Here is a 23,808-nt window from a genome sequence, read left to right as displayed (position 1 = left end):
TTAACTATTAAGATGTTTTCATTTAGCTGATTGTTTTACAATTTTTTCAATTGATACACAACAATATAACAACTGTACATCAACTGTCTGGTAAACTGTAGGTTAAGTGTCATGTTCAACAATTTTTATTTTATAGTGTTTTTACAAAGTGAACACCAGCCCAAAGCACGTTACAGTACACAGTTATGTACTTTACTCTCTGGCACGTGACGTGACTTGCTGTGAGTCCCACTGTTATGCAGTTTACCATTCATTGCCCTGTCTACTAAGCCAAACTGCCTTATGGGTAAAAAATGTTTTAGAGGCAAAAAAAAAGCAAATAAGATACTAGCGCAACTGCCGCTCTGATAATCTGACACATTGCTAATTAGCATGTCTTTAACAACAAAGCCATCACGAGATATTTTCATATCAGTGCCTTTCACAATGACCACCATCACAAGGTGGTTAATAAACTAAGCATTAACATCATACAAGTCTATCCTTTGATGCTTTTTGAGATGCTTTACTAAAGAGATTTGTGGCAGCAGTCATCGCAATATAAAACAAAAAGTGGCAAAGAAAAAGTTCTCCTCACCTTGGATCTCATTATCTGCATAACTGCTCCTCCATTCAGAGCAAGTAAGCAAAGTTCACTGCCTGAGAGGTTGGCAGGGCCCTTCAGAGGAGCCTGGATGAAATTTTCATGAGGTGCCAGAAGTGGATGAGGCACTTTGAAGTGAGCCTATTTCATTTTTCTAGCTGCTTTTGACATTTTGACAGCAATTATGTTAGAATATTAAAGAATTTAATACCAAACAGGGAACAGTGAAGCCCAGGAGAGTGCATGAGGGCAGTTTGTTGCAGCCCATACAGGTCCAGTTTGAGTGGAATTTTCTGCTGAATACAACGAGGGCCTTTGCTGTGAAATTCTAACTGCTCACTCTGGCTACAGAAGATCTGTGTGATACATGAATCGAGTTTACAAGTATGGTTATATTAAAGGGCAGTACCTAGGTACACTGCTGCCTTACAACTTCAGAGTTTGGAGTTTATTTTCCCGCCCAGGGCACTTCGCATTTTGTCCTCATGTTTATATAGACTTTCTCCAGGTACTCCAGTTTTTACTTGCATCATAAAGAAACAGATTGGACTGATTGTCTGGATGTATACGTGAGTGTACCTGCTCAGGATTGTTTTTTCCCCTACATAAGACATTCACAGCCCTCAAATTGAGATAAACAGTTTCAAAAAGAAAAAAAAACTGTAATACGTATGATGCAATTCAATGATGGTATTATATAAAACACTTGAAATGCATTTACTGCCCAAACAATTAACAAGCTTTATTTCATATAGTGTGTTTCCATTTTGATCCATCTGCCTAAAAGCTTTACAAGTATTGAACAGTTCCCTCTTTACTTCTACAGCTGGAGCAGCGGCCTGAGCAGAAGAATTAAGCTGCTTTGAATAACAGAATGAGGGATTATTTTGAACCAGCTTATTCATGTCCTCACGTTTAGGGGCTGATATTATGCTCTGTGAAAGGTACTACAGTATATAAAAACAAAGTTATAATGACTGCCTGAGATAGAAGCACCCTGTCTTAGCTTTATGTTCATACAGTAGGAGCCTCTAATCAATAAAATAGATGAGAATGATTTGGTAACATCACCAAATCCTCCAAACCCCTTTGACCTCTCTCATTGTTGACATTGTTATGTTATGTCCAGGGGTTGTTCCCTGCCTTATGTGTCTTTCCTTTTATTGTTAGTTCTTTTTAAATTCTAATGGTTGTTGCTTTGAAATGTCTAATTGATAATGGGAATGGTTTTAACACTAGGTTCTTTGTAGCTAAGAAAAGCGTAATGAGTCTTGTGTTGTTGTGTTGTTCTGTTTGGTTTAGAGCTCCTCACTCGTGATGATCAATTTTGTAAACTTGTTGTGTGGCACTTGTGTGAAAATTGTCCTCAGATTGACGTTTACTCGACTATATGGACCTGTTTTGTAAGATGCTTTGAAGAGAAGTGAATAAATGGAAATGGAAATCATGTGTTTTTTGTTTTTATGTAATTTTTGTTAATTTATTGGATTCACATACATTTAAACTATTATGTGTTGTGTATTTATGTTTTAGCCTATATTTCTTGTGCTTTTTAGGTGGGTCCCCAAGAGTATTGTCATCAATACTGTGTGGCCATCCTCTGCCCTTTAATGTGAGGATGAGGAGATGGTTCCACCAGAGTGTCATTGTGCACATTTCATCTTTGTGAGCACTGTTCTTGGATTTTCTGCTTTATCTTTGGTTTCTGGTTACTGGATTACAGATTGGATTTGTTAGCTTTTTTAAGCAAATCCTTTCTGCCATATTGTTGCCTTTTTTACCTTTTCTTGTTCTACTTTTGTAAATATAAATAAAATTATTCACAAAGATACTGTGTTTTGTTTTTTCAATTTAATCCAAAGTTTTATGATCATCCTCTTCTTTAAAGGACGTTTATGTACTATATGATCATGTGTTTCAAGTATTTTATTTTATCTTTAATTTCTTGAGCCCCATTTTGTTTTAGTGCATGTTTTGTTCTTGTGCTTTTGAATTTGGGGACAAGCTGCCGGGGTGAGGCCTATTTTGGGGTCAGACTCATTGAAGCCCTCTTTTACCTTATTTGACATTTTGTACAGACATGATTGGGGGTATGAATAAGGTGATCCTGCAGTGAGGCTTTACACAGGAATAATGGGTAGGTGTCACTGGGGAGAAATCATCTCAAGTAGCTACAGACTATTGTGTTATACATCATATTCTAATGCATCGGATCTCACACCATATAACTGTTTGATTAAAAGTTCCTCCTCAAGAATAACTACATCTACCCCTCTGTCCAGAAGGGGGGGATTCCTGGAGTCCCTGGATGCCTGGAGCACACAGGTGTGGTAACTCAGCTTATCAGAGAGGCTCATGAGATCACAGGCGAACTTGCTGTGTTGTGGTTGGACCTGACCAATGCCTATGGGTCTACACCACACAAGCTGGTTGAGCTCACACTACATCGCCACCATGTTCCCAGGAAAATCAAGGATCTGATCCTGGATTACTATAACAACTTCAGGATAAGGGTCACTTCTGGGTCAGAAATATCAGATTGGCATCAGCTTGGCAAGGGAATAATAACAGGGTGCACCATCTCCGTTATTCTTTTTGCCCTTGCCATGAATATGGTGGTCAAGTCAGCCGAGGTAGAATGCAGAGGGCCCCTGACTAAGTCGGGTGTACGACAGCCCCCGATAAGAGCCTATATGGATGATCTAACCATCACGACAACATCAGTCCCAGGGAGCAGGTGGATCCTACAAGGACTTGAGAGACTCAACACATGGGCAAGAATGAGTTTTAAACCTTCCAAGTCAAGGTCCATGGTGCTAAAGAAGGGGAAGGTGACTGATAAGTACCAATTTGCTATCGTGGGAACAGTCATCCCATCTATCACAGAGCAGCCAGTCAAGAGTTTGGGGAACGTCTTTGACTCAAGTCTGAAAGACACAGCTGCCATTCAGAAATCCACCCAGTAGCTTGGAACGTGGCTCACAAAGGTTGATAGGTCTGGCCTGCCTGGTAGGTTTAAAGCCTGGATCTATCAGCACTCAATCCTGCCCCGAGTCGTATGGCCTCTGCTGGTATATGCAGTCCCGTTTTCAACAGTTGAGTCCCTTGAAAAGAAGATCAGCAGCTTTCTTCAGAGGTGGCTGGGACTCTCACACAGCCTCACCAGCGCAGCACTGTATGGGACAAGTAACATCCTGTGGCTACCATTAAGTGGCATCACTGAAGAATTCATGGTGGCACGCACCAGAAAAGCCCTATAGTACAGGGACTCCAAGGATTGTAAGGTGTCAGCAACTGGCACTGAGGTGAGGACAGGCAGGAAATGGAGGGCGGAGAAGGCTGTGGAGTCACGCCTGAGACAGAAAGCTCTGGTGGGCACTGTGGCAACAGGTAGAGCAGGTCTGGCCCATGTTGGTAAGGCCCAGGGCAACGAGAGAATCCTTCTATTCCAGGAAGAGGTCTGAGCAGGCGTGGAGGAAGAGAGAGTGAGCAGGGCAGTAAGACTCCGGCAACAGGGTGCATAGACAAGATGGGAGAGCACTCTCCTGCTAAGGATCACCTGGTCGAACATCATGTAGGGAGATTTCTTTCATGTCCGTTTCCTGGTGCAGACAGTCTATGATGCCTTGCCAAGCCCAGCAAACCTCCACGTTTGGGGAAAGAGCAAGACACCATCCTGTCTAATTTGTTCAGGAAGAGGCTCTCTAGAACATCTAGTCAGCCGCTTCCCTAAGGCTCTAGCAGATGGCTGCTACCAGTGGCGCTATGACAAGGACCTCAAGGCAGTTGCTGAAAGCTTGGCTGCAGCCATCAACACAAGCAAACTCCTCCACGGCTCAAAGAAGGCAGTTACCTTTGTTAAAGAGGGAGAGCAATCCCAGGCAAAGGCAGTAATAACAGGCCTCTTCCACACAGCCTCTGATTGGCAGCTGCAGGCTGACTTGGAAAAGCAGCTAAAGTTCCCGCAGCAAATTGTAACAACATCACTTCGGCCAGACATGATCATTACCTCGGTGGTCTCAAAACAGCTGATCGTGCTGGAAGTGACAGTGCCCTGGGAAGAGCGTATCGAGGAAGCTAGCAAGAGGAAACCAGTAGCTGGTGGAGTAGTGCAGGGACAGAGGCTGGAGGGTACTCTATGAGCCCATAGAAATTTGCTGCAGAGGATTTGCAGGACGCTCACTCTGCAGAGTTCTCACATGGCTGGGCATAACAGGAGAGGCCAAAAAGAGGGCCATTAAATCCGCAAGTGAAGCTGTAGAGAAAGCCTCAAGGTGGCTTTGGATAAAGAGGGCTAATCCGTGGATCGCTACTGGGATGCAAGTTGGGGATTATGTGAGGTATATGATGTTGCGAGACCCGAAACGCCCGATGACCTCAGGATACATCACTAATGATGCATCCCAGTACATCCAGGTGATGTTTCTTATATAGTCATATTTACAGATTATGTTATATTATTTTCCTTCATATTGATGGTAATTCTGTAGTTTGCCATCCAGTTGGTTTTCAATGAAACTATTTCATATCAGAAATATTTTGCTAACATTAATATTTAATAGACAGTGATAAGATACAGTAGTATTTAAGTATTTGTAATAGCAAATAATAAGTTTATAATTTGCTGTGGACCATACCTTTATAAGTGAATTTGGGAAGGAATTAATAAATACTAGCGAACCCGCGGCGTAGCATACGTCGCATAATTATTTATTGATGGCTGAATACTTCCGGAAAGACACAGTTGTCTAAAAGGGGTGGGTTTGAGGATACAACAGTAAGTGAATGAAAAGATGGAACTCTGGAGAGAGCATCATACAATTGTCCGTGACTGAAAACTGGTTTTGGCAGATACAGGCATATCTTTTTGAAAGTTTGGCCCTGTACCTTATTAATTGTTATCGCAAAGGCCAATCTAACAGGAAATTGTCTTCGTGTAAAAGTAAAAGGCAAATTTGCATCTGACAGGGTCAAGGATATTCGGGGAATAAGGACAGTTTGTGAGGTAGCAGATGTGATAGTTTTACACTCCAGTACATTGCGGTGAATGCTGGTAACAGATAGTCTAGTGCCATTACAAAGACCTTTTGCAGGCAGGAGGTTTCTGAGAAGCATGATGACGGATCCAATTTTAATTCTGAGTTTATGCGGAGGCATGCCAGTGGGAGTAGGACTATTAAGAAATTCTTCGGGGAATGAAAGTTGATCCGCAGGATTGTCTGTGACGATGGAGTCCACGCTTGTGAAAGTCACCTCGTCGGTAGGGATAAGTTTCAGCACTTGTTCATTAAGGTGTAGCGAGTCTTTGTTGGTGACGCTTAATATAGCTCGCGTGCTGAGTTGTTCCAGAGTTACAGTTGAGAAGTCGACGTCGCCATACAGTTGTTGAATGGGATCAGAAATTAAAGGAAAACAATGTGAAGGCAATGTCACAGGTGTTCCGTTTTTCCCGTCTCCAACATCGAGGAGCCATTGTGCGAAATGTTGTTCTTCAGGAAGAGCTCTCATATTTGTTGTCAGTGTAAGAACATGCATGTGACACCACAAAGGTTGCTTGTTAATGCAACTGGCGACAGTAAGCACGTGGGAGCCATACATAATGACAGGGAGTATTTGTCGGAAATCTCCACCCAACAGTATTGTTTTGCCTCCAAATGGCTGTGTGTTACCTGTGAGGTCACGTAATAACCTGTCAACTGCCTGGAATGCGTATACATGTGTCATTGGCGCCTCGTCCCATATTATCAATTTGGATTGCAGAAAATGTTGAGCGTGTGGCGAAGTAGGTTTGATGTTGCATGTGGAAGTAGTATTCAGCTTCAACGGTATTTTAAAAACAGAATGGGCAGTTCGTCCACCCGATAATAATGTTGCAGCTATTCCTGTAGATGCTACGGTTGTAGGAATGTCTCCCCTAGCTCTGATGATATGAATCAGGGTTTTATACACAAAGGTTTTCCCTGTTCCTGCAGGACCATCTAAGAAGAAGCATTGGGGATAGGAATTGCTATATGCAGCGTGTAAAACAGTATCAACAGCGTGTTTCTGTTCTGTGTTGAGTTTGTCGTAGTGTTCTATAGCGTGTGGGTGTTCAGCCTGAGCGTCGAAGGTGGGAGATGAATGACACAGCGGAGGAATGTCAGTGGAGGGTAGGTGTAATTTGTGCAGGTTGAGGCCATGTGGTTGCAGCAAGTCATTAATGTCAGTGACAGCATACGTGCAAGCGGTGGTTGTGGAATATTTTGTGAGAAAGTCCTCAGAAAGGGAGAGTTTATGTGTGTCCCAAAGGTGTGGAACGTTGTGTGGTTCGCCAAAGACACAGATGAAAACGAACATTTCTCGCAAGAATCGTGGCATTAGTATCTGGGATGCCTCTGAAAGAGTATCATGCCATATCTTGTCGTCTTTAAGAAGACCTAATTGTTGGCAAGCTTCTTTGAAAGTGTCACATTCGACGCCGTTGACTGTTCGTAGATGGTGGAAACTTGTGACGCCCACGGAACGGGTAAGAAGAAGTCTGAGGTAATAACGTTCGGTATCGTTAATGGCAACAACAGGCATTCTACCGATCACTTTTGTGCTAACAGCATAGTGTTTTTGTTGGCTTGTCTTTTTAGCGCTTGTTCCTCATGACCCTCATGAAAGAAGATGATTTGTTGTTTCAGCAAATGAACTGGTAATCGTGTAATCACATGAGATTTTTCTGAAAGACTGTACTCATTGAAATGCCACATAGCCTCAGGAGCACTAACATACCTACCGTCAAGGAAAGTCTGTATTTCGTCATGTTGGAAAACACCATTGGCTGGCTCACTGTGAAGTGCAATGGATGCAGCATTGTGCCCTTTGCAGACATACTTATAAAGATACTTAATACATTGAATGGACGCGCAAACTTCAACGTTAATATGAGCATTGAATTTCTGAGAAAGCCAGGGATTGTAAGGAACTATCCAACAGTTGTCGATATTGTATTTGCCAACAATGGCAGTTCTCCCCCCTTTTCGGCGGTATACGGAGTATCCTTGTGTGTTTTCTTGAGTCTCTGCGTTGAAGTCTTTCGGGAAATTTTTGGTACACGTGCTGTCTTTCATGCAAGGTGATTTGGTGTTGAGCGTGCCACACGGACCATGCACCATGCATTTAGTGACAATTTGGAAAAGTCGAGGGTGTACTTCAGGATTTGGAAGCTCAGCACAGACATATTTGTCTATATCATCCTTGGTCCTTATTTTGGATTGTGAGTCAAGTGTAAGTAACATATGGTAATGAGGCAATCCTCGTTTTTGGAATTCAATGGCGAAGATGTAAGCGAGAACATTGCTGAAAATATTGTTTTCCAGAATATCTGTTAGAAAATGTCGCAGTTTGATATGAAAGATGCGAGCAACGATGTCAGGTCTGTGTTCTGTTTGCTCATGATGGGAAATGGCGTTATAGAATTCTGGCCAAGCAGGATTCAGGTGAAGGTTAAGAATAAGTCAGGCTTTCCACATTTGCGGACAATTGCCATCGTGTCTTGGTAGTTCTATTGCATGTACCTTGGACTGCCTTGAAAGGCAGAGGGAAGAATGATCAATTTTCCAGAGCGGAGGTTATGGTGTTGTGCTTTCGCAGTGACACCATCCATAAGTCCCCTGTATTGTTCTACACGCAAACCTTGTTGATAGGACCGTAGGTAATGTAAACACGCACCTTCTGTTCTGACATATGCGTCGATGATGTATTGCTGGAAGAGTTTGCCACTGGAATGCAAGACGCTAAATGAAGATCTCATGGCAAGCCTGAAAGCATAAAATTGGAGCTGTGTGACTCATGTTCTTTTCGCAGTTCGCTTTTCCTCAACATGGTTCAATTGTATGTGCCAGCCTGGATCTCCGTAAGGGAACAGCAGTGGATAAACCATGGGGTCACAGTTCATATTGAGAACAGAGATACGCTTGCAAGCATCTCCCCTTGGGTATATGCAAATGTTGCGTTGTGCAGGAGGTTCCCCGTCTTCACCTACAAAGATTGCAGCAACATCAGTTTGACAGGATGGGGCGTTATACCTTCTCATATCCACACTTGGATTTTCCATGAACACCATTCGTACTGCAGCAACAGGGTTACTGTGAGTAACTTTGCGAAGGGATTGCGAAGCGATTAACCTGACGTATCATCTTGTCTAGTTGCAGCAACAGAATGTCACTGCAAGCGCTATTACATTCCTTTTGCAAACGTTGAGTGGTAGCCTCAGCAGAATCGAAGATATATAGCTGACCATATCATGGTGACGTGTCAGGATTGGTATATAAAGGAGAGACCTGGTGATAAATTTGACCGTGGATTCAGAAAGCATACGGTCCGTGTCCAGATGGTTGAGTGATGTGTGCGCCCATTGACGCGAAAGCTAAAGCAGAGTTATATTCCCTGATATGATCACAGTAATTTCGGGACAGTGGGTTCTTGCCAGTCAAGAGGTCTTGTAATAAAAGAGGAGGTTTGGATAGCGGTGGCAAAGACACCTTGCTGTTATGACAACACTTAGTGTAATGTCCGGATGTGTTGACCTCTGCTGACCAATGAAGAACATTGCAAAAAGTACATAGTGCGGTAGGTAGGCCAATGTTATGTTCTTGGATGGGAATGGCGTTATTTTCTTGAAAAGCTGAGAAAAATTGAATGCGATGACTGTGCATGCTGGAATGTGTTTTTGTATGTTTGTTGAAAAGAAATGATGTTTTGAACAATTTGGTGCAGTGTTGACACTGAGCAACAGTTTCATCGATGACATTTTTCCAGAAAAACCCGACTGATAGAAACAAACAGTTACCTGATGCAGGAATTTGTATAACATTGAAAGAAGTGTTGTTTCCATGAAATACATTTGAAGCGGTGGCCATGGTAGGCAAATGAACAGTCAACTTGGCTCACAGCTGGATGTGGACGTAGCACAGACCAAAGCGAGTGAGTATGTGTTTGGTGAGCTGTTGGGGGCGGGGACATGAGTAAGCCGTGCCTCGAGAGCGAGGGTGGACGTGGGAGGACGGTTAGAGTTGGCGGGCAGGGCTCTGAGGTGCGTCCCCTATCACGTGGGAGGAGGGTTAGAGATGGTGGGCGGGGTTCCATCGTTTGGTGAGTTGTTGCGTCCGGGCACATGAGCAGGCAATGTGAATGCCTGGAGATCAAGGGTGGACGCGGGCCGGGGAATAAGGAGTATTTTGTAGACAAACGTTTTCCGTGTTCCTGCAGGACCACCTAAGAAGAAGCATGTTTGTCGCGGAATCGAATCGCTATATGCAGCGTGTAAAACAGTTTGCAATGGAGGACGCGGTCATGCGTCGTAACCGAAAGGAATAATGAAAAGTCAACGTGGCTCTGAAGTGCATGTGGACAAACGTTTTACGTGTTCCTGCAGGACCATCTAAGAAGAAGCGAATCACTGTATGCTGCGTGTAAAACAGTTTGTGATGGAGGACGCGGTCGTGCGTCGTAACCGAAAGGAATAATGAAAAGTCAATGTTGCTCTGAGGTGCATGTGGACCGTAGCAGAGACGAACCCGACTGACGCGGTGATTGGTGAGTTTTTGCATCCGAGTTGGTGGTCGTGGCTCTAGCCAACCCACAGCGTAGCATACACCGCATAATTATGTATTGATGAGTGAACACTTCCTGAAAGACACAGTTGTCCAAATGGGGTGGGTTTGAGGATACGACTGAAAGTGAATGAAAAGATGTAACTCTGGAGAGGGCAACATACAATTGTCCGTGACTGACAATTGGAGGACCGCCGTCGCACGCTCATTCAGCGATTCACATCCGCAACAAACAAACTGTTTTACACCCTCGTTCTCGAAGCATACACACTGCCTGGTCATGTGCCCTCTCGCAAGAGCAACTCACGGAGACCCGCCCACCAACTCTAAGACCATGGCATGTAAAACAGTTTGCGATGGTGGTGCGTGCATCATAACCGAAAAGAATAATGAAAAGTCAACGTGGTGCATGTGGAGTGTAACAGAGACGAACGTGAATGACGCCCTGTGTTGTGAGTTGCTGCGTCCGAGTTGGTGGGCGTGGCTCGGTGAGTTGTTGTCGTATCCAATGACGCCATGTTTTGTGAATTGCTGCATCCAAGTTGGTGGGCGTGGCTCTGCAAGTTGTCGTCGTATCCAATTATCTTAGAGTTGGTGGGCGTGGCTCCATCCTGCGTGCTTCCATGGGTGTCTTGCTTGCGCTGGCGGCGGCTTAGTGAATTATATATATAGATTTTGGACATCTTAATTCACCTTGTAGTGGCTGTAAATGTATTTAAACAATTTTTCAATACACTAAATATAAAGTCAATGGTGACTGACCTCAATTACTGGCATTGGAAGAAGTAGTAGGCTGAATCTTTTTTTTTTTTTGTTTTGTTTTACACACTCAGTCACAACATTAAAACCACATGCCTAACATTATGTGGGTACCCTTTGTGTCACCAAAACAGCTCTGATTTCTCAAAGCATGGACTCCAGAAGGCCTCTGAAGGTGTCTTGTGGTATCTGAAAGCAAGATGTTAGCAGAAGATTATGTAGGTCCTGCGAGTTGTGTGGTAGGGCCTCCATGGATTGGACTTGTTTTTTACATCACATCCCACTAATGTTTTGATCGGATTGAGATCTGGGGAATTTGGAGGAGAAGTCAACACCATGAACTCTTTGTCATCTTCCTTAAACCATTTCAGAAGTATTTTTGCAGTGTGGAAGGGCACATTATCCTGCTGAAAGAGGCCACTGCCGTCAGGGAAAACTGTTGCCATGAAGAGGACGCACGTGGTCTGCAGCAATCTTGGGTGGTACAAGTCACACCTGCAAGAATGGCAGGACTCAAGGTTTTCTAGCAGAACATTGCTGAAAATATCACACTACCACTGCCAGCTTGCCTTCTCACCATAGTGCATCTGGCTTGCATCTCTTACCTAGTTTAACAATTCACACTCACCTGGCCATCCACATAATCTTAAAGAAAATGTGACTCAACAGACCAGGTCTCCTTTTCCCATTGCTCTGTGGTCCAGTTCTGACACTCCCATGACAATTGTAGGTGCTTTGCCAGTTGACAAGAGTCAGCATGGACATTCTGACTGGTCTGCTGCTATGCAGCCCCATACCCAAGCTGTGATGCACTGTGTGTTCTGACACCTTCTTCTCTTGGCCAGCAATAAGTTTTTCAGCAATCTGTGCTACAGTAACTCTCCTGCAGGATTGAATCAGACAAGCTAACCTTTGCTTTCTACGTGCATCAATAAGCCTTGGATGCCCATAACTCTGTTGCTGGTTCATCAGTTGTCCTTCCTTGGACCACTTTTGATAGTACTAACCACTGCAAACCTAGAACACCCCACAAGAACTGCAGTTTTGGAGACCCAGTTGTCTAGCCACCACAATTTAAACCTTGTCAAAGTAACTCACATCCTTACATTTGCCCATTTTTGCATGTACCCAACACATTACCTTCAAGAACTGACTGTTCAGTTGCTGCCTAATATATCTCACCCCTTGACAGGTGCCATTGTAATGAGATAATCAATATTATTCAGTTCACCTGTCAGTTTTAATGTTTTGGCAGATTGGTGTTTGAGCTCCAGTTACGCCGTGCTGTATGTTGGTTTTATGTATCTGTGTCTTTAACTCCTTCCACATGTTTGATCGACACGGGTGTTCCGCTGTTTGAACCTGCAGCGTTGAATTGTGCTGAAGTTCTTTTTGTTCTTATCTCTGTTATCTAAGTACTGTCTGGAATATTTGTTGTAAATTAAAAATTCTGTGGTCTTAATTTGTGTAGTACTCATATACTGTAACAGCTCCCCTGTGAAAATCCAGTACCAACTCTGTTGCAAACTTTGCAACACATAAACTCTTCTTGACACCTGGGTGTGCAGGTTTGTTGGTTATGAGGAATGCCAATGACCTACAAAACAAGAGCTTAAAGCAAGACAGTTAACACTAGAATTACCAGAGCCAACGCAAAAACTCGTAGATCCGGCCCACCTTAAATCCGTTTGCACCTCTCCATCAGCATCTTTTGTCCTGTAAATGTGCCGATAAAGACAAACAGCAAGCAGCCTACTATTTCATCCCCCCACAGCTGCAGAACGTGCACAAAATTCTCCCAGCTCATGCCTTGATTGATTATCTGGGAGTGAAGTGCTAGAGTTTTAGAGTGGAAATGATAGATCGTTATTTGGAACACATGCATTTCATGTGTGTTCCGTTTCTACAATAATCTGTGTAAACACATTGTTAAAACAGAAACATTTTTCATTTTTTAGTAGTAAATGACAAAATGTTGGCATAAACTATATAATGTGTGAAGTCTGAAGTTCAGTCTATAATTTCTAACAATCTATTATTTCCACTCTAAAACTCCAGCACTTCACTTCCAGATAATCAATGAAGGCATGAGCTGGAAGAACTTTGTGCACGTTCTGCAGCTGTGGGGAGATGGAATAGTAGGATGCTTGCTGCTTGTCTTTATCGGCACATTTACAGGACAAAACATGCTGATGGAGAGGTGCAAACGGATTTAAGGTGGTCCAGATCTACTTGTTTTTTCGTCGGCTCTGGTAATTCTAGTGTTAAATATGTCAGTTTTTTTCATAACCTGCACAGATAATGGAGTGTAGAAAGAAGGCAAGGCCAACAGACAACATTACTTAATGAATGGTAGAGAGTGATCACTTTATTCCCTTAAAGTAGAATTTGAAACTCCACTGGAAAGTTTGTCTTCCAGGATGAAAACTGCTCTATTTACATTGCATGAGTGGTCAACTGATGAACTAATAATCATGATGTAGACTTTTTTTAGAAGCTATGGTCTTCTTTGTCACCTATTCTGAATCCAATAATGCATTTAGTACGGACAACTTCCACCTCTATCAGGAAGGCATACGCAGACTTACTTTTTCTTTAAAAAAATGGGTCCACTGTCTTGCAGAAAACGTATTTGTCCCAAGACATACACCATTAAAGTTCCAAACAGTGGACTGATACCCTATTAAGTGGATTTTAAACAGTACATTTTTATGACTACCAGTTTCAGGTGTGTGTGCCTTTAGCTGTTTATTTATTTATCTTTGTAGTGAATGCTAAAAAGCTTCACCTTTCCCTCATGTCATTTCATAGATTATATGTTTTCTTAAGCACTCACAGTCAGGACTGGTTTCAAATTCAAACTTGCGGCTGCTCCCACCATAACCCGCTGCTGTGCGTGCACGGATCTGGAACACGTAAGTAGTGTCTGCCTTCAGCCCACTGATGGTTACATTTGTGCCTTTTGATCTCAGGATGGTGTAACTTGTCTCTTGTTCCTGCTTTAAAGAAAAGACAAGAAAGCAAGAAAGGTAAATTAAAATATGACCATGATAAGGAGCAAAATTAAAATCTCAGACTGAAATAAATAGAAAAAAATGCTGGTGGAATGACTTGGATAACATAGTGTAGATGAGGTGGCACACATATTGACTACAACTATTTTCAGTAGAGTATTGCCATCACAGAGGTCTGAATCAGAATGCAGAATGTTATTGTTGTTTCTTGTCTTGTCCGATGGGTTGCATTGCAAGAGGGTCAAAAGTACATTCAGTCACAATGGTCCATAGGTCCTGTGGGCATAAGACTGAAAGGCTTTGCAAATGTCACTAGGATATAATGGTGATCTAAGGAAAGATGGAACAGTGCTGTGTGACTCAACCAGTTGTGTTTAGAAACGTGAACCTACTCTGCTATCAATGCTGATGAAGCATTTCAGTATACTCATTAACTGTTAGATCTTCCCAGAATATACTGCTTTCTCATTACCACCTTATTGCTGATGGGGGCTTCTGTAACCAGAACCACTTCTGCTTTGCACAATACCCAGCACAGATGCAAGTGGGCAGCAACTGCAATATTTTGGGTTTGTACACTTCCACTTGTACAACACCTCTCTATGGAACAAAAGTCTCTGAGCTCGTAAAAGGCACTGAACTACCCAAAAAAGTCATCAATCGATTGCAACTAGTGCAGAATGCAGCTGCCAGAATCTTAACTAGGAAAAGAAAATCCGAGCAAATCTCTCCAGTTTTGATGTCACAACATTGGTTACGCGTGCCATTTAGAATTGACTTTAAAATACTGCTTATGGTTTATGAAGCCTTAAATAATGTCTCTATGTCTCGGAATGCCTTTCACCTTACACTCCAAATCGGAACCTTAGATCTTCAAATGAGTGTCTACTTAGAATTCTAAGAGCTAAACTTAAAAGAAGTGGTGAGGCAGCCTTCTGCTGTTATGCACCTAAAATCTGGAATAGCTTACCAATAGAAATTCACCAGGCTAATAAGGTAGAGCACTTTAAAACACTGCTAAAAGCACATTATTTTAACATGGCTTTCTCATAGCTTCATTTTAGTTTAATCCTGATATTCTGTATATGCATTTAATTATCATTATCATTCATGGTGGCTACAAACTCCATACTAACCCCTACTTTCTCTGCTGTTCTTTTTCTGGTTTTCTGTGCTGTCGATCTGTACCACCACCATCTGATCAAAGCAGCCTGATGTCCCTACATTGATGGATTAAAGGCCAGAGGTCCACATGATCGTCATCATCAAGTTCTTCCATGTGAAGTCTGAAAACCACGAGGACTGATTGAGATAATTTATGTTAGGTATAATGCCTAGAGGTGGCTGGGTGGTCTTGTGGCCTCGGAACCCCTGCAGATTTTATTTTTTTTCTCCAGCCATTTTTTTTTTTGTTTTTTCTGTCCTCCCTGGCCATCAGACCTTACTTTTATCCTATGTTAATTAGTATTGCCTAATTTTAATTTTTATATAATTTGAATTTTTTTCTCTTTCTTCATCCTGTAAAGCACTTTGAGCTACATCATCTATATGAAAATGTACTATATAAATAAATGTTGTTGTTGTTGTTGAAGCAGAATGGCTGCAGCAGTAGTAGTAGAAGAGTATTGTTACATATACAGTACAGAGTACAGTGAAATTCTTACTTGTATGTCTCACCAGCATTCTTTGGTTGACACCTCCCCACTATTAGTTCACTCTGTATTTGCTTAATGAAATCTTAAAATCTTTAACATCTTGCCCAACCTATGATACACAAGACAACCTCTGTTTACTCTTATATCTTCTGGGAAGCAGCTAAGGTCAATAAAATAGTTCTTTGTGGTTCAGATAAGAGAAACATAGTTTGTTATTATATTTCAGTATCCTCACTCACAGTGTGCACTTCTGTATATTTTTACGAGTTAGCAGACACACTTAGAGACATCCAGTCACCTAAGTATGTTGAGCACTTCACACTTATGGCTGCCGGTGCTCTATATATGACAGGAGGGCAGATATGGAGCCCAAAACAGTTGGCAGACTTGCCTTGAGAAATTTTTTAATTATTATGTCTTCCTGTGGACAGAAACACTTTAAAACCTGTGAGCTGACAGTAGGAGGCCATGCTTTTAGTTTCCCAGTGAGACACAGTGCTCCACTTTACACAGCTGACACATGTACACATTTCTTCTCATACAGCCAGCTTTTCTGTCTATATATGACAAAGGTGTAAGATCTGTAACCCAATAGCTCAATGGTCTTTATGACATGCCACTGAGACAGGATGCGCAAGTCTTGAGAAAATGTGCTCTCCCTCTGGATGGTAGAAAGAGCTGCTTACAGAGATGAAGTAGAAAGGCATGTGCTTAACTCTAACATAACAAGCAAAGGTCGACTTGACAGACTCCCCACCTTCTCATAGTACTTGACTTCATAGTCCAGAATGATGCCATTGGGATGTTCAGGCTCCTGCCATGACATGGAGATGCTGTTCCTGGAGGTGCGGTCCTTTCTTATGACTGTTACTGCAGAGGGGGCTGCAAGACAGAAAAAACAGGCTGGATAAATGTGCTCAGTAAAGGGAGCAGTGCTGCAGCAGTGGAGACATACTGGGGACAATGGGAATGTGGTTCTACTCTGAAAGCTACCTCACTGCTGCTCCAAGCAGATGGTTTCAATTGATTGTGCTAATTCAAGCCAGGATGTGCAGCTTTCTGATCTTTCTTTTTGTGTTGCTGCTTTGAAACTGCAAAGCAGAAAACTTGTACAGACATCTGATAAGCCAAAGGATTTGGTGTATTATTCACTTGACCACAGGAAAAAAAAATCTGCTTTTCTTTGAAACTCTCACAAATTTACAGAGCACGACAGTGAGATGCTGTTTCACTTCATTTAACTATGGTGCCATGTCCTCCCTTTAGTCAGGCTTTTGAGTTGCAGGGTCGGCTCTGTGACCTTCTAGTGCTAAAACACATCTCTGTGCATGTACCTCTTGTCAAGATCAGTTGCCATGTGAGACCATCACTCCAAAACGTCAAGAACACTGAACTCTGAAATAAAAAAAAACTCAGAAAGCCATGACCTCATGTCATTCAGTAAACATAGCTAAACTAAAATCCCCCATTCAGCCTGAAATGTTGCCTGTTCAGTGGCTTGAACAGTTACAGAGTGACCATCTCCTGGCCATCTGGCCTGACCCTGGCTTCTAATTCTGATCAGAAACTTGGTACTGTGTTTGGTTGGCAGCAGATATTGACTCCTCAATTAAAACACCAATGGTCACTAGTATGTGTGTTGCTAGTAAAGTTTACATTTTCCTAATGTCCACATTGCTTTTTTCTGGGTGTTACAATTTCCTTTTCCATTACTAAAACACATGGAATATTAGCGCTTGTTCAATGGCCCAATTCAAAAGAGTGAAACAACAGATACAATTTTCCTGACAAATTGCAACAAACACTCAAATACCAGCCAAGGGTGCTTACCCGTCATTTTGAACTGTGCACTATCATTGACTATTTTTCTCTGAAGCAGAATGTTAGCTGTAAGGCACAAGTGAAGGGACACAAGATGTAAAAATTTTCAGAAGGCACTTGGTGTTTTAATGAGAGCAAGATGTGAGCCTTCCAGCTTAAATACTTGCAGACTGTCTTTATAAAATATCACTGACCTAATAACAAACTCATTTGTACAATATTGAATAATTTCAAGCACATGGCTCTGAGGTTAGCACATGTGCCATGGTATAAGTGGGCCTGACAGCACAAGAGTGTCAGAAGCTGAAAGACACAGCAAAAATGGATCAATAAATGACCAAGAGACTCAGGCCTGAACAAATTAGGGGCATAAAATTGATTCTGTTTGAGTCAAGAATTGCCCAGGGATCCTCTGATAGCCTTAGTTTTCCAAACGCTGCCTGGGAATTTTATCTGATTAGAATTGTGAGTGTGTTGTTAAACATGTGGCAGTCATGTAATGTCATAGTGGACAACATACCTATACAACAAATGTATATAGAGCCATGGTGTGTTTAGTGTCCAGGGAATACTAAAACAAATTATACTCTCTTGAAAGTAAGGAAAAAAGGCAAAATAAAAAGATTTTGGTAAAAACTCAGACATAACGTGGCCTCAGGCATCACATATAAAATGCTAGATAACCCATTTTTACTCGGAAAGCATTACATTTCTATAAACTGGAAAACCTCAAATCCAGATGTGTATCTTTAAGAAATTTATAAGAAATGTTCTGGTTAATTATAACCATTTATACTATCAATTTTCCAATGAAACAAGAAAGCAGGAACATCTACCTAGGAGCTCAATGCCCTACATTTATATAATTTTCTTAATAAAAAATTAGGAAATTAATAACCGTACAGACCAATTTCCCTTCTAAACAATTTAAGATTCTGACAAACTTCACTAGTACTGCAAAACTGACCAATGATATTTGTTATGCCCAAAAAGCACAAGGCTTCAGAAGGTGACTGGAAGACAAGGACATAGTCAAAGAAATGTAGTGAAAATCAGAACCAGAAGAACAACTATCAGCAACCAAAGCCAGGAATTGTGAGACAAAATCAAAATTAGGATTTTTTTTCAAAAAGGATTGAAGGGTTTTGGAATCCATGTAGTCAGATTGGGAAAACATAATCCTGGATGACCTTTCATCCCATCACGCTGTGATTGACAGGTTACAACCTTAAGGATACGCCCACTCAGGGATGGTCCTTGCCTTGGGAATCAACAATGGCACTGTCGGAATGGGAAAAAATAATGGCCAAAATCAGAAATCAAAATAAAAATTGTAATTATATTTCAAAAACAAATTAACACAATGGACTGCTTAGGCTATGAAATCCACCAACAGAAGGAAATGATATTCAATGTGTTTGATGTACTTCCAAATGGGCTTAAAGTGGGGAAGGGCAAACAAACTGTAACTGCCTTTATTACACTACGAGCACGTAGACTTATGTTGCTCAACTGAAAGAATCCTAGCCAACCTCTTTTAAGTCAGTGGGTAACTGATGGTATATACTTACAGGCTTTTATATTGGGGAATAGGATTCTCCTCCCACTTTTCTACTATTAAAAGCTTTACTCTGGCTTTTGGCCTTCCTTTCTTTCTCTTGGGTGGGGTTTGAACTGAATTTAGTTTAGTTAAGTTTTACTTGTTTATATGGAATGTTATTTGCTTTTAATAAATTCATTAAAAAAAAAACAGGAGCCTCTGACCCTGACAAATTGTATATATATATATATATATATATATATATATATATATATATATATATATATATATATATATATATACTGTACATACAAATATATATATTCATAGACTATATATATATATATAGTCATGATTGGGCCACAAAGAGAGTACAGAAGGATTTCCAAGGAGTAGAAATTTTATTGCTATTCTAGCAGATCCAAACACAAGTCTCTTTTAGAAGCGATCTGGCCACACAAGGAACAGCTTTCAAACTTGACGCCTCGCCCCCGACTACTGGTCAAAAGAACACAAAGTCTTCCTCACCAAGTGACACAGCGGCACGGAAGCAGTGACCAGAGCGGACGGAATCTGGGGGAAGAGAGACAGGACAGTGAGACCTCAGGATGGCTGCGGCTTGGTCTTTTAAATGGTCGAAGCCCTGTGCAAGCCAGCAGGTGATCAAACAAAGAGGAGGTGTAAGTGTGTTTGTTTTCCACTGAAAAACTGTTTAAAAGGGAGTTTCTGAAGGGTGGCCATGTCCCCCTACGGCAGCGGTCACAATATATTTATGTTTTTGATCTTTGTTCTTCAGGGTTATGTCTTGCCGCTCTGCTTTTTATATACAGTACCTTGGTCTGTTTTTGATTCTTTTCCCAGTTTTTTTTCTTTTTTAATTCAGCCAGTTACCTGACCCTGCTTCAGCATATTTGACATTTAATGCGAATTTTGCTTAGTTTGCTGTTCTTAACCTAAGTATACAAAATTAAACTGAATTGGAAACTCATCTCTCTGATGTGGCTGATCACAGCAAGCTTGTCAATTGATTGCACTCCATTTTGAAAATCCTTAGTTGTAACATGTCATGATGGTGTATGCTTCAGTGTGGTCAAAAAGATTCAATGTTATATTTCAAACTACAACGGTGCTAGCTCAGTTCTCAGACTCACTTCCTGTGTGACCCTAAGGATGTAATTTACCATAAAATTGGGAAAAGAGCTGTAATATGCAATTCTGGCTTGGAATTATGTTTTTTAAATGTAACACAACATTATTTCCCATCGATACACACTTTGTTCATTTCATAACAGAGCACTTATTAGCAAAGCAAATGTTGTCAGTTAATTATTATTGTAGAAGAGGCTTCATTAACAGGTAAAGATAATTAGCATTAAGTACTAGTGATACGTGGTCTCATGCTAACTCTCCTGGCTTTCTGGATGCAGCAGGTCATTACTGTGTATGCTTACATAGTTACACTTAGAACTGTTCTCTGCTGGCTCAAATTCTGTATTTGGTTCACTGTTTTATATTCTGATTTAAAGCCAGCGCATTCATACACTTTGTACAAAAGAATCAAAAATGAAGTTATTTATCTTATTTTTGAATTATCTGGTGATTATCTTGTTCAAGTACTGTTTGTCAAATGTATATTGGGATTATTATTCATGTTTTACTCCCTGTAATAAATAAAAACAACAACAACACAAAACAGTTCAGAGTAGTGCTAAATATATGCCCTTATATCCTGGGCAACTGTGTTACTGTAAAACTGTGAAACACCAGCAGCTAGAATACTCCTAAAGTATGGCAATGAACACTGTGAAATATCTTTTTTTCTGTTAGAATTTCTTCAGGCAACTCAGAAAATGAAGGTGCTCTTGTTCCTTTTTCTGCAAGACCTCAGTGTTGTCAGTCTAAAACCTTTCTTCTGAAATGTGCAATTCAAGGAAGTTTCAAGCAGATTCAGCTGAAGAGGCAGGGGAGGTTTGAAAAGGACTACACTTGCAAATTTAATAGGATCTGTGAAAGATTTTAAGAAGCCGCTTTGCAGGTTTTTTACGTTCTTAAAAGGGTCTGTGCAAACCAAATTCACTTTAAAGGTTTATACTTTCTTACAAGGGTCCCTACACTGACCTGTAGTACATAGCTCCATCATTTATTGGGTGCTTTGATGCAAGGCTAAGTGTTTTGGGTTTTTAAGCTAGTATTAAGTTTAATTACTTCATCCTGAGGTACGGTGTCTGTGCTGGATGGTTTCACTAGCATTTTTTTTATAGTTGTTATAACTTGTAGACCCTCATATACAAAATAGTAATTTGGTGACATCAGCCTACTCCTTTTTGCTGTACTCATGAATGCTTTATAAGAAGTGATTTAGAATAATTAAAAATCAGTAGAGTGCACTCTGTGTTTCCCACAATTAACCAGCACCCTTACCTTTTTCACTTGCTTTGCACTCACAATCATGAAACACTTACTGAATACATTTAACTTTTAGCCATATTCCTGTCTTGGTCTTAAAAATCCTTTACCTCACTCCAAAGAGAACTTATCTATGCCAAACAGTTCAGTTGTCAGCCATTGAAATGCACTATATGAACCAAAGCATGATTAATGAAAGTAAAGCCACATAGATTTTAGCCTCCACTAAGCCAAAAAGAAAAGGGCTAGCATGAATGCAGCTAACCAGACCTGTAGAAAATTGTGACATCTCTTTTTGAGGAACTTTGGGAGCTCAGTTCTGAAAGGGGTTTGAGGTACTTTAAAATGAATTAATTATAACTTTCATAACAAGCCCCACCTCATTAGTATATTTATTTAGCAGACACTTTTATACCAAAGTAACTTGCACGCCAACCATCAACTGTACAAAAGTAAAAAATCAAACACATTCTGTTAAAATTATTCCATAAATGCTAGTTTAAAAAATGTACATCAGAAGTAAAGTAATAGCCATTTTATGGTGATGATTATTAGACAGGCATTAACATTCTTCTGCGAGGTGAGGAGAACTTCCTACTTCATTTGGCAATAAAATATATTAAGAAAGACCCTGCCATCAGTATATGACTTGAAAGGTGACCCATGAGATGTGATAATGTCAAAGCCTGGATGGAACTGCGCAGCCCCACAAAGCACAGAGAATACCCAGCTTGTCATCTGTGCTGGCCTCAATGATTGAAAGCGCAGCTGGACACATTTCAGCTTTGCACATCCATCTCCGCAACCCATTTGCATTTTACACGATCGTAAACAGAGCCTCTTGATTTGTCTGCATCTGAGTGAGTTTTACAAGCCCTAGGAGAAGGTCACTGGCTCTCGTGTTTCCCGTGAACCCGGGCAGCCTTTACTGCAGTAATAAAATCCCCATTTAAGTCTAACATTTGTTTATACTGGGCAGGGAGATGCTGAGTGAAGAATTTACACAATGCATAATGCATCCTGATGCTGTTGAGTACAAGCAATCAGGAGGGAATGCTCGAAGGAATGGCCTTCTCTCATGTGGTTTGGGCTTGCTGTGAGGCTACAAAAAGCCTCTTTTTCATTTAAGGAGATCTGCTCTTTCCAAACTGGAGCCTGCACAGGAGGAGGAGGAATGGGGGTTGTAGCTTAGACTTTCATGAGACCTTCGTGACCAATGCCAGTTCAGACTAAGCTGTTCTCATGAAAGTAAACATGATGTTTCATATGAAGATATCTTTCGGTCAATGAAATCTAACAGCTACATCCTAAGTTTAGAACTATCCTGGGGTTTTGAAATGTGGCCCTGATGACCCCATGCAGCTGCCAGTTTTGTCTCAACGGGTTCCTTACTTACACAGCAATCCTTGATGTTAGTCTGTTATCACAAAGTGCAAAAAATTGGACTAATGTACTCGATTAAAAGCAAAAGGTTGCCCCTGTTTAAGTCAATGCATATATCTGGGCAAGTCACTTAACCTGTCAGTACTTCATATAAAAGGTGCTACATAAAATAAAGTGTTTATGCGATTGACTGATTGTATCCTTACAATGTAAACCATATGGTTGGTGGTTGGTGGTACATTTTACTACTGTAAAAAAAAATCACTTCAGCTACTAGAGCTCACATTTTTGAGCAGCAACATTAGTGGGAACAGCAGAATCAGGCTTTGCCCACACCTAGCGACTCCTAAAATAGGAAAGATGAGAGAGTCTACACTATTTTTCTTGGTGTTTCAGAAAGTACTAATAGCGTGGTTTCCCCAGCCATGAGACAAGCTATCAGCATTAGCAGACACTCGAACAAAAGGCAGTTTTCTGTTACCTAACCAGCTTAAAAATCAATAACAAAGGCAACAATATGGCAAAAGTTTGTTTTTGATAACTAAAACTGCATCGTCACTGCAACAAAGGTGCTACTGTAGACCCAAGCCAAAAACTGTTAGTTGAAACAAGCTTCGATAGGATGAAATAGTGGAGTATCTGCTTTGCGTTTGTTTTAATATTAATAAATGGAAACACTTTGGTTAACAACAGGATAATTCAGGCACTCTGTGGAAAAATGCTTCCATTTATTAATGTGGGAGTGTCAGTGGCGACAGCACACAGTGCTTGACAACTTGAGGCAGACTTTATATAGCATATGGATATTAGGAATATGGTAGCTTCTTAGTGCTTCTAACATAGGTTTCTAGTCATTCCTTCTCAGTTTTGTCTATTTTAAATATATTTTTATGATTTGAGAACATCAAGTAAAAATGCATTCTTCTGAAAACAGCATCCATAAAACAAACACAACCTGACCAATCCAATCACAGCAATTGAAATTAGTTTGTGCACTTCCCTTTTCTTTAATTTCGGATAATTTTTTCATTTCTTCATATAGATTGTACCCAAAGTGACTTAGAAAATA

General features: G+C 41.0%; 1 protein-coding gene across 5 annotated transcripts in view; it reads right to left on the bottom strand.

Moving 5' to 3' along the window:
• epha3 (eph receptor A3) overlaps positions 1-23,808 on the bottom strand; it is a 214,022-nt gene that overhangs the window by 54,199 nt on the left and 136,015 nt on the right. For 3 of the 5 annotated variants that reach the window (XM_028799857.2, XM_028799853.2, XM_028799855.2), the window contains exons 6-7: positions 16,347-16,471; positions 13,757-13,919 (exon numbers count right to left, since the gene is read on the bottom strand). In XM_028799857.2, the coding sequence (XP_028655690.1) occupies positions 13,757-13,919; positions 16,347-16,471 (288 nt within the window). The remainder of the gene's footprint in view (positions 1-13,756; positions 13,920-16,346; positions 16,472-23,808) is intronic. The other 2 variants (XM_028799854.2, XM_028799856.2) reach the window with 1 other exon arrangement.

The sequence above is a fragment of the Erpetoichthys calabaricus genome, chromosome 4 (genome assembly GCF_900747795.2).
Source record: "Erpetoichthys calabaricus chromosome 4, fErpCal1.3, whole genome shotgun sequence".
In the NCBI taxonomy this organism is placed as follows: Eukaryota; Metazoa; Chordata; class Cladistia; order Polypteriformes; family Polypteridae; genus Erpetoichthys; species Erpetoichthys calabaricus.
The sequence above is the reverse complement of the archived record's forward strand: the minus strand, read 5'-3'. Positions and strand labels throughout refer to the sequence as shown.